Source organism: Carlito syrichta, unplaced genomic scaffold (genome assembly GCF_000164805.1).
Source record: "Carlito syrichta isolate Samal-C Ts95f unplaced genomic scaffold, Tarsius_syrichta-2.0.1 Scaffold314284, whole genome shotgun sequence".
NCBI lineage: Eukaryota > Metazoa > Chordata > Mammalia > Primates > Tarsiidae > Carlito > Carlito syrichta.
Window position 1 is genome coordinate 110,622 of NW_007258380.1, and position 12,339 is coordinate 122,960.

The following is a 12,339-nucleotide window of genomic DNA, read 5'->3' on the forward strand; positions in this document are numbered from 1 at the left end:
CCCGGCTGATTTTTGATTTATTGTAGTGATGAGGTCTTGCCAAGTTGCCCAGGTGGGTCTTGAACCTGCGGGCTCAGGCAGTCCACTCACCTCTGCCTCCCAAAGTGCGGGATTACAGGCTGAGCCACCGAGCCCGGCTTGGTTTAAGATTTATGATCAAAATGTAAGGTATTTATATTGTTTATTGATTTCATTTGTCATTCCTATGTTTCGTTACCATTTTATGTGCCATTATGATTTTTTTTAACATTTAATATTCTAAATTGGATAACAAAAGAAGGATATCGGAAATAATTTCAAAGGTTTTCACATACAGGGCTGACTTACAGCTCTTATATTTTCTTCTACCTTTGCCTTTTAGTTTCAAAGTACATATGCTTTCTTTATCTTGATTTCTTTTTATTTAAAATAATGTTCTTAAGAACTTATTATGTTGAACAAAAATTTAATTAGAATATTTTTGTCTAAGTGGAGTATCATTCTTGATCTAAGTGTGAAATATGTTTCTGTTTTTGCATTGCAGCCAGTCTCCATGACTACCATTATTTTTATTAATTAAGAGTCGAGAAAAATCATTTACTACCTTGATTTATCCACCATCGGGGCATGAGTTTTTCTATAAGTACTCCAAGTTTAAGAATTTAAGCATTTTAGGTCGGGCTCGGTGGCTCAGCCTGTAATCCCAGCGCTTTGGGAGGCCAAGGTGAGTGGATTGCCTGAGCTTGCGGGTTTGAGACCCACCTGGGCAACTTGGTGAGACCTCATCTCTACAATAAATAAAAAAGTAGCTGGGCGTGGTAGTGCGTGCTTGTAGTTCCAACTACTTGGAAGGCTGAGGCGGAAGGATTGCCGGAGCCCAGCAGGTCGAGGTTGCAGTGGCCTGGAGCGGCCAATGCACTTCAGTCTGGGTGACAGAATGAGACTCCAACTTAAAAAAAAAAAAAAAAAAAGAATTTAAGCATTTTAGATGACAGTTATGGTAGTCAATTTCCTTAGCAGTTCACAAAGAGGATGCAGAATATATTTTCATCTTTTTTTGTGGTTCAGTTGAAAGCATGCTACCTGAATTCAGGCAGAACTGGGCTCCAGTCCTGGCTTACAAGTTCTGATGTGATTATTTATGTTCAAGGCATTTAACCGCTTTGATTTGTTTATTCATCTGAAAAATGGGCATAATGCTGTTTTTACTTTGAGGGATTTTTGAAGGATTAGAAAATAAGAGTTACAGTAAAGGATATCCAGCAGAGTACCCAGAACAAGGAAACTTAAGAAAAGGTCCCTAGCATCATCATCATCATCAACATCATTACAATATATTTTGCCCATATTTTGTATAATATTGCCCTCTTATATGTTGATGCCTGAGATTATAATAAGGATTTATGCTTGGGTAGACACCGTATGGTTCTAGATCGCTGTTTATATGTTTCAGATCAAACTAACTGTGCAAGGACTTCATGAAGTCCATAGGCTTGATGCATAGATTTTATGGCTGCCTGTGTCTACCCAAAGGCCCCGTTGACTCATCATTCTTAGCTATGTTCTGAAGAGATAAGTTTATTGTATAATTAACAAGTGGGGAAGATTTTCTTATACTTTCTTAAGTCACAATTTCTTGTTCAGAGCAAGAAACCATGTAGAGAGAAATTTTTTGGAATAAGTGTCTGGGTACCTGGGACCCTGAATGCATTTTCTAACTAGCTGTTTGAACTTGAACAAATCAGTAAACCTTTTTGGGACTTGGTTTATTCATCTGTAAAAATTAGTATATTGATTTATCTTTGAGGGTCTTTCCAGCTGTGAAAGTCCTTAATACATTCAACAGATATTTGAGTGCCTATGATGAATGAATGTTAGACATTGCAATGCCAGCTTCCTTTAATATAAATTCATAGGGGTCATGAAATTTAAGAGAAATCATCAATTCACTTTAACTCTAAGCATCACTTTTGGAATTAATTTTTTCACCAAGCTTGTTTTTAAGGTATATGAATTGTTGTAAACAGCCTCATGGTTTTAAACGTCATTTGTACATTCATGTCTTTTAAATTTATATCTTCAGCTAGATGTCTCCCCAAAACTTCACATTTATATGTCCGCCTCCTTATCTCACATCTGTATTAGGACCGCTTAAGAGCATCTCTTGCTTAACATTTGCAGAATGAAATTCCCAATTTTCCATGCTGCCCCCGACTCCAAACCTGCTTCTTTTACAGACTTCCTCATTTCAGTAAAGGGAAGCTTCATCCTTTTAGTTTCCCAGGCTAAAAAGCTCGGAGTCATCCTTGACCCCTCTATTTTACAGTATTTAATCTGTCATTCCACTGGTAAATCCTGTAGTGTTTGTTTTCAAAATACAAACAGAATCTGACTACTTTTCTTCCTACCAGATCATCCTGGTGCAAGCCCGTGACAGCCTACATTACTTCAGACACTTTTTAATGGTCTTCTTATTTCTACTTTTGTCATCTTATATCCTTTCTGAGGACAGCAATCAGAGTGATTTCTTTAAAATAAAAAGTCATATTATTCTTAAAACTGTACAGTGGTCATTCCTCACCTTATTTGGAGTATAAGCTCTCAGTGGCATTCCTCTGTTCCCTGCATAATCTTACTCAATCTTGAACTTGAAGTCCTACCTCTCTCTGCCTTGTTTATTTATTTTGTCAGGCTGGTCTTCTTGCTGTTTCTCAGACACGTTAAATGCACTCTCCTACATATTTGTACTTGCTGTTATTTCTGGGTGAAACTTTTTTTTCCCCATATAGCCGCATGGTTTAGTCCTCTACTTTCTTTGGACTGTTTGCAGTAGGTCATCTCAGTGAAGTCTTCTCTGACCATCCCATAAAACAGTGGTCCCCAACCTTTTTGGCATCAAGAACTGGTTTCATGGAAGACAGTTTTTCATGGACCAGGAAGTGGGGGAAATGATTTGGGGATGATTTAAAGTGCATAACTTTGTGTACTTTATTTGTATTATTATTACATTGTAATATATAATGAAATAATTATATAACTCACCAGTTTTTTAAAAAGGCATAGATGGAAGTGTTAAAATAATGGGTGGGCCTCACACAGATTAAAATAAGTATTGCATTTAGACTTACAACCTGACATTAGATGCAGTTGTATAACTGAAGTACATCAACCCACTTGCTACTCACTGATAGGGTTTTGATATGAGTCTGCAAGCAACTGATTTATTGTGATCTCTGCGGTCAAACCTCACTAATGTTAATCTGTATGTGCAGTCACTCCCCAGTGCTAGCATCACCACCTCAGCTCCACCTCAGATCATTGGGCATTAGATTTTCATAAGAAGCATGCAACTTTGATTCCTTGCATGCACAGTTCACAATAGGGTTCATGCTCCTATGAGAATCCAGTGCTGCAGCTGATCTGACAGGAGGTAGATCTCAGGTAGTAATGCAAGTGATAGAGAACTGCTGTAAATACAGATGAAGCTTTGTTCACTTGCTTACTGCTCCCCTCCTGCTGTGAGGCCCAGTTCCTAACAGGAATATTATCACAAAAATCATGCATTTGTCTATTCTCTTCCCTTACTACAGTATAAGCTTCATGAGAACAGAGACTTTGTTTTTACCCCAATGCAGTTCTCTGCCAAGAGTAGCTTTCACTTGAATAATTTGATGAATTTTAAATTTAGTATGGGGGATAATTTTATCATGGCAGTGGTGCTACTGTTTGCCATAGTCTTTATTGGCATGTATTGATGTAAGAGAGCAAATTAGTAGAATTAAATTACTTGAATTATGAATAAAGGCAAAAGGAATTATCTCTAGGGTAGACAGCTGAAAAGGACTACCTCTGTGTAATATGGAAATATTTCATTAATGATAGTTTTATCTATTAGTTGAATAGTGTATGCTTTACTTTGTCATAATGAGATGAAAGCTTTTTAAAGGATCATCTTTGTATCAAATTCAGATCCTGGAAGAAAAAGAAACTATTAATGATCATGGTTCTGTATTTTTATTTTATTTCTGTTTCCTCTCAAAGACCAAGATCCTTAAGTTTTTCTTTTAGCCTTCTTCCCACTGTAGCATTTATTCATTTATTTTCAAACTTTTTATTGTGGAAAAGTTCAAGCATACATAAAAGTAGAGAAAATAATATAATAAACTGTCCTCCCATCACCTCACTCCTTGTAACTATCTTTATCTTAAACATTTATCAGCTCATGGACAATCTTGATTCTTCTATATATCTCCTTACCTTCCCTCAATCTTGATTATTCTTTTTAAAAAATTTTATTAAATATCATTTTTTTGAGTCAGGGTCTCACTGTGTTGCCCAGACTGGGGCATTGTGGTACAATCATAGGTCACTATAACTTTGAACTCCTGGCCTCAAGATATCCTCCTGCCTCAGTAGCTGGGATTAGAGGTGCATCCCACTATACTTGGCTAATTTTTTCTTTTTTGTAGAGATGGGGTCTCAGTATGTTGCCCAGGCTTGTTAAGCAAGCCACCTGTCTCAGCCTTCCAAAGTACTAGCATTACAAGCATGAGCCACCATGTCCAGTACTGATTATTAATTGAAAAATATTAGATGTACCCATTAGTCTCAGGACATAAGTAAAATGGTCTGAGCATTCAGATTATGCCTGGTGATTAATTACAAATAATATGAAGCAGGACATCTTGTTGTAAATGGAATTTTTGTGAATTTTCATATAACTGTGAGGCAGAATAAATAATTGCTGCTTTGAATCTTTTTATACCATTTCCTATCCTGTGAAGCAACTAACCCCTAGATGGAAGTGTTAAATAAAATAATGGGTGGGCCTCACATAGACTAAAATAAGTATTGAATTTTGACTTACAACCTGCCATCACATGCAGCCGTATGATTGAAGTACATCAACCCACTTGCCACTCACTGATAGGGTTTTGTTTAAGTAGATTGGTTTTATTGACTTCTGGTCTATAGAGAAAGGGAAAATCCAATCAAATAATATATCGTTGTGGTAGACATTTGATCCTTTTTTAATTTTATCTTTTTCTTTTGAGTCAGAGTCTCCCTTTGTTGCCCAGGCTGGAGTACAGTGGCACACTAATGACCACTGCAGCCTTAACTGTCTGATCTCCATTGGTCCTTCTGCCTCATTCTTCCAAATAACTGGTTCCACAGTCATGCACCACCACTCTTGGCTAACTTTTAAAAATTTATCTTAGAGATGAAGTCTCACCAAGTTGCCCAGGCTGTTCTTGAGCCTCTGGGCTCAGACAGTCCTCTTGCCTCCACCTCCCAAACTGCTGGAATTTCAGGCATGAGCCACTGTGCCCGGCATTTGATCTTTGTCTATGAGTCTTTGATTTCAGATAATAATACGTGGATGTTTTTCTTCATTTTCTTATTGGTAGATATTTGGATTGTTTCCATTTCTTGTTTATTATGAACAGCTCCTGTGAACGTTCTTCTTCATATCTTTTGGCATATATTTCTTGGCATATATCTAGAAGTGTAGTTGCCAGGTGAAGGAGTAGGCATTCATTTATTCGTTGGTATCTTTAAAGCTAGTTTCCAAATTGTTAGAATCAGTTACATTCCCACTGACAAAATGAGAGTTTTAGTTGCTGTCCTTACCAACATTTGATATTGTCTTAAAAATTTTAACTTTTCTGATTAGAAAGTCCCACTCCTAGAGGTAATCCACCTTCAGTTTTCTATCATCACAGATTGTGCCTAAAACTTCCTACAAGTGGAATCATACAGTATATAATTACTCTTTTCTTTCACTTTACATACTCTGTTATTTGTCCATGTTATTGCATGTATTCACTTATTTTTATTTCTGAGTAGCATGCCATTGTATGAATATATACAATTTGTCCATTCATCAAATAGATTTGGATTATTTTCAGTTTATGACTATTATGATAAAAACTACTCTGAACATTGGTGTGTAATCTTTGTATAGGCATGTATTTTCATTTCCTTTGGGTAAATATGTGAGAATGGAATTGCTGGGTTATTGGGTAGATGTGTATTTATAAGAAATAGACAAACAGTTTTTCAGCGGGTTGTACCATATCCACCAGCAGTGTATGAGAATTTCAATTACTCTATATCCTGGTTAATTTGTGGCACTGTCACTTCTTTTAGTTTTATGCATTCTATTGGGTATGAAATGGTAGCTCATTTTGATTTTAATTTATATTTCCAATGACTGATGTATCTTTTTTTGTGCTTATTGACTATTCTTTTTTTTTTTTTTTTTTTTGAGTTGGAGTCTCACTCTCTCACTCTGTCGCCCAGACTGGAGTGCAGTGGCTGCTCCCGGCCATCGCAGCCTCGACCTGCTGGGCTCCGGCGATCCTTCCGCCTCAGCCTTCCAAGTAGCCGGAATTACAGGCACGCGCTACCATGCTGATTTTTTTGGTTTATTGTAGAGATGAGGTCTCGCTGCCCAGGCAGGTCTCGAACCCGCGGGCTCAGGCAATCCACTCACCTCAGCCTCCCAAAGGCGTGGGATTACAGGCTGAGCCACTGAGCCTGGCGACTATTCTTACATCTTTAGAGTGTCTTCCAGTTTTTATCCAATTTTTAAAAAATTATGTTGTATGTCATTTTTCTTATTTATTTATAGGAGTTCTTTATGTATTCTGATTGAATATATGTATTGCAGTTTATTTTCCCATCTGTGGCTAAGAAATCTTTTCCTATCAAGTTCTTTTTATTTTTTATTTTTCAATTTTGAGTTGGAGTCTCACTTTGTCATTCAGGCTGGAGTGCGGTGGTATTCTCATGGTCACCACAGCCATGACCTGCTGGGCTCAGTCGATCCTTCTGCCTCAGTCTTCCAAGTAGCTGGAACTACAGGCACGTGCCACCACACCTGGCTAGTTTTTTATTTATTTTAGAGATGAAATCTTGCCAAGTTGTCCAGGCTGGTCTTGAGCTGCTGGGCTCAGGCAGTCCTCTCACCTCCATCTCCCAAAGTGCTGGGATTATAGGTGTGAGTCATCACGGCAGGCCATCTATTAAGATTTGAAAATATGTTTTCTTCTGGAATTATTATAGTTTTAGCTCTTACTTTTTGGTCTGTTAACCTATTCAAGTTAATTTTTGTGTATGATGGAAGTAAGTGTTAATATTCATTTTTTTTTTCTTAGCAGATGGTCAGTTGCTCTAGCACCATTAATTAAAAAGATCCCCTAAATTGCAGTGGTTCCTTTGTTGTAAGTCAAGTGACCATATATGTGTACATCTATTTCTGGACACGTTATGTTTCATGTTTTCTTTGTCACTTATTAAGCAAATACTGCAGTGTCTTTAATACTGTAGTAGTATCATAAGTCCTTAAAATCTGATAGTAAAAGATCTCTAACTCTGGTTGTCTTCAATACTGCTAACATTCTAGGGCTTTTGCATTTCCATATAAATTTTAGGATGACTATATCATTCCTATCCCCAAAAGAGTGGCTTGTATTTTGACTGGGATTGCTGTGAATCTGTAAATCAGTGAGGGAAAAATGGGCATTTAACATTGTTTAATCTTGTAGTTCATGGATATGGGCTATCTCTTCATTTATTTAGGCCTTTTATTTCTTTAAGAAAATTTTTTTTTTTTGAGTAGGAGTCTCACTCTGTCGCCCAGACTGGAGTGCTGTGGCCGCTCCCGGCCACCACAGCCTCGACCTGCTGGGCTCCGGCGATCCTTCCTCCTCAACCTTCCAAGTAGCTGGAACTACAGGCACACGCTACCAGACCTGGCTAATTTTTGATTTGTTGTAGAGATGTGGTCTTGCCAAGTTGCCCAGGCGGGTCTCGAACCCGCGGGTCAGGCAGTCCACTCACCTCAGCCTCCCAAAAGTGTGGGATTACAGGCTGAGCCACCGAGCCCAGCTTCTCTAAGAAATATTTTGTAGTTTTTAGGTCATAAGTTTATACATTTTGCTACATTTATTCACGGTTATTAAATATTTTTGATAGCATTTTAAATGGTATTTATTTAAAACATTTTTATTTCCTGTTTGTTGATATATGGGCACAGCATTAAGTTTTGTGAATTGACATTCTGTCCAGTACCTTGTAAAAATTCGCTTATTCTCGTTCCTTGTAGATTCTTTTGGATTTTCTATGTACATAAATATTGAATCTGCAAATAAAAGTTTTCTTTCTTTCCTGTCATCGTGCCTTTTATATCCTTCTTTTGTTTGTCACATAGGCTAGGACCTCCAGTATAATTTTTTTTTTTTTCTTTTTTTTTTAGTTGGAGTCTCACTCTGTCGCCCAGTCTGGAGTGCAGTGGCACGCTCACAGCCACTGCAGTCTCAACCTGCTGGGCTCAGGCCATCCTTATGCCTCAGCCATCCAAGTAGTTGGAACCACAGGCATGCACCACCACGCCTGGTTAATTTTTTGATTTATTGTAGAGGTGAGATCTCGCCAAGTTGCCCAGGCTGGTCTCAAACCCGTGGGCTCAGGGAATCCTCTCACCTCGGCCTCCCAAATTGCTAGGATTACAGGCTTGAGCCACCATGTCCAGCCTAATTTAAGAGAGTAGTAGACATCCTTGTCTTGTTTTCAATCTTAGGTGGAAACATTCAATGTTTTACTAATGACTGAATTTAGTTATAGTTTTGTGAAGATATCTTGTATCAGATTAAGAATGTTTCCTTCTGTTCCTAATTTTCTGAGTGTTGTTTATTATGAATAGGTGTTAAGTTTTGTCAAATACTTTCTCTGAATTTATTGATATGATTATATGGTTTTTCCTTTTATTTTACTAATGTGATGAGTTGTATTGATTGACTTTTCAAATAGTAAACTAACCTTGCATTCTAGAATAAATCCTACTTGGTCATGATACACTGTATTTTAAAATTTATCTCTAGATTTTATTTAATATTTCATTTAGAGTTTTTTTGTTTGTAATTGTGAGAGATTGTTGGACTATAATTTTCCTTTCCTACCATGTGCTTATCTGGTTTTGTTATCAAGGTTATGTGGCTTCAGTGTAAGTTGGGAAATATTTTTTCTTTTCTATTTTCTGGATGAGGTTGTGTAATATTGATATTATTTCTTCCTTAAATATTTGACAGAATTCACCAGTGAAGCCATCTAGCCCTGGAGTTTTCTTTGCAGGAAGGTTTTTACTTATAGCTTTAATTTATTTAATAGATAATGAGGACTCTTTAGGTTTTCTGTTTCTTTCTATATCAATTTTGATGAATCGTGCTTTTCAGGGAATTTGTCCATTTCAGCTAAAATTTCAAATGTATTGTTATAAAGGGTTCATAATGTCATCTAAATATTTTAAAATTTGTATAGGGTTTGTAATGATGTCTTCTTTTCATTCTTTGCTTTGGTCCTTTGTATTTTCACCCTTTTTTAGTATTTAGTCTTGCTAGGGTTTAATAATTTAAAAGCATTTTTCAAAGAACCAACTTTTGGCTTTGTGTATCTTCTCTTGATGTCTCTTTTCTATTTCACTAGTATCTGTTATTATTTCCTTTCTTCTTTGGGTTTGGGTTGCTATTCTTCTAACCTTTTAAGTTGGAAGCTTACTGGTTTTAGGTTTTCTTTTTCTTCTTCTTCTTCTTCTTTTTTTTTAAAGCAGGATTTATTGAGAGGCCAGAGAAGCTCCCACAGTGGAGGGGACCTGCAGGGTTGCCTGGTTTTAAGTTTTCAATAATTTTTCTTGTAGGGACTGTTTTGACAACGCTCCATGCTATCCTTTAACTCAGCATATTTCTAGTTTCTGTTGTGTGTTATTTAGAATTATGGAACTTACTTTCTTAATATTTGGAGATTGTCTAATTGTCTTTTTATTATTGAGTTTTATGTGAATTCCATACCTGTGGAATCTGTGGGTTTATTTATTTATTTCAGAGTTGGAAATTCTCGGCCATGATTTTTCTAATATTGCTTATTCTTTATTTTTCTTTCTACTGTGCTTGGGATTCCATTATGTCCTATATTTCATACTTTTTTTGGTCTTTTAAATTTTTTTTTCTCTCTGTGCTTCAGTTTGGATGCCTTTTATTGGCTTTCTTTTATATTTACTAATATTGTTTTGTTTGCTTTTATACTCAAATAATTTAGATAAGGCATTTTGCATTGTCAAATGTTCATTTGGTTTTTTTCTTATACATCTTACTTGTCTCTCACAATACACCATTTATCCTTTTGTTTACATTTTTTTTTTTCCTTTAGCATGTTTATCATAGTTTGAAGTCCTTATCTGCTAATGCTGCTGTTTGGACCACTGCTGTGTTTACATCTATTGACTGTTTTGTCTCATGATTAGTGGCTACTTTTTCTTGTGTCTTTGTATGTTCAGTAATGTTTGCTGAACATTGTGGATGAAATGTAGTAGAGGCTGTGAATTATCTTCCTTTAAAAGATGTTGAACTTCATTTTTACAAGCAGTTAAATTAATAGCTCTTCAACTTGTTCTGTGAAGTCCTGCTTTAGTGTTTTATTAGGTTGAATCTCTTTCATTTTTGTTTATATTTCCACATTGTGGTCCTTTTTTCTAAGGGGTGGTCTTTGTAGGATCTCACCTGAATGTCCATGGTCTTCACGAAGGCTTCTCAGCTTTGGCTGGGCTCAAACGTCAACAACTAATTTTCTAGCACTGACCTTTGGAATCTCAATTTACTAGTATCTGCCTCATGCTGGGTCTTCTGTGTTCTTGTCTATTTTTTTTGTAGCCCTGAAGGTAAGCATGAATGAATGAAAATTTCTTAGCAGATTTCTGAGGCTTTCTTTATAGAGTTACCATTGTCAAGCACTTTTACCCCTAATCCACCCACCTTTACCTAGAACACTGATCTGTATTTTCTTTATCCAGTGAGATCATTGTTTCCTGTTTGGACTTTAGTTTAATACCCACTTCCCAAAAAGTGCTTAGGGCAAAATCTTGGGGAAATGTTCAAGTGTTTCTTTTCTCTTATGCATTGAGCCATGTGTTGATTTCAGTTCACTGCCCATAATTTTAAAATATGTTTTTTCCAGATTTTAAAGCTATTTATTATTGGAGAGTAAGTCTTATATCTATTCTCTGTGGCCAGAACTTGATGTCCTTCCATTTTCTTTCACAAACTAACTGACTTAAAGTCAGATGTATTGCTTTATATTTTATTCTACAAGAAACAATTTAGTTTGGTTGTCATTATGGTATACATTCTTTATTTAAGAGAAACAAGTCTTAATTGGGAAAACAATTTATGTCAGTTAATTTATTACATATAACACATTTTAATTACTTGTCATGTTTTTTGTACTTCAAGGAATCATCTGTTGCAGTTTGCTTTAGAGTCACCACCCATATCTCCTGCTTCTTCCTCTTCAAAGAACCTTACTGTCAAAGTACACACTCCTATATCTTTTAAGCAGGGAAGCAGGTTAATGGATAATTTCTTGATCAAAGAAATGGGTGGTTCTACATCAGAGTTGTTAATAAAAGAACATGAAAGCAAATTCAGCCCTCAAAAAGAGGTAAGCACTGCTACAGAGACCAAAGAGACACATTCTGTAGAAAGGATGGCTCCAGGCTCCTCTGATGCCAGTGGTTCTGAGACACCATCTACATCCACTTTGAAACAAGTTGTCAAAGGTAGGAAATTACTTTCATATGTGTACTTTCTTACTTAATGGAAATCTTCTCATCCCTATTATATAAGAATAAGTAGGCAACATTTTTGAGGGGAAAGAATGGGAAGGGAAAACCAGATTTCATCTCATCACAATCTCAAAGATTAATGTAGTCAGTGCTTTCTGATATGTTTTTTCTCTTTCTATCATAGAATAGGAATTCAGGCTGATTGCTGCAAAGATGAAACTATTTTAGTTCTTACTTAAAGAATGGCAATAACTTTGTTTTTTGGTTTTTAACCCTTTTCCCTCCCATTCAGTGTATCAGTTCTTGTTTAATCTTGAGCTCTTATATCTTATTTTGCCACTGATTGAATGCCTCCATGCTGTTCTACCTGACCTCCTTAGCCACTGTGTGTTATCCATGAGAGTCTCTAGGCTCTGAGATACCTCCACAGATCCCCGAAACTCCATGAAACAGTTTGAGGATGATTGCATTTCCCAATTTTAGCATTACATATGGAATTAAAAATGACAGCTAAATTAACACATTTGTAACCATTGATAGAACTGAACAATAGTTAGCCCAACCCAATAAATGCTTTAATCTAGCTGCACATATTTCCTCCCCTGGCCCCAGGCCAGAAGTTCCTTACCCAAATTGTTACTGTTGCTTCTATGCTAAACATAGAAAGCATCTCCGGTTGGGGAAAAATTTTTTTTTTTTTTTGAGTTGGAGTCTCACTCTGTTGCCCAGACTGGAGTGCAGTG

At 36.5% G+C, this 12,339-nt stretch overlaps 1 protein-coding gene across 1 annotated transcript in view; it reads left to right on the plus strand.

The window, feature by feature from the left end:
• Positions 1-12,339, plus strand: part of RAD18 (RAD18, E3 ubiquitin protein ligase) — a 131,754-nt gene that overhangs the window by 24,738 nt on the left and 94,677 nt on the right. The window contains 1 exon segment of the mRNA XM_021719157.1: positions 11,265-11,590. Within this exon segment, the coding sequence (XP_021574832.1) occupies positions 11,265-11,590 (326 nt within the window).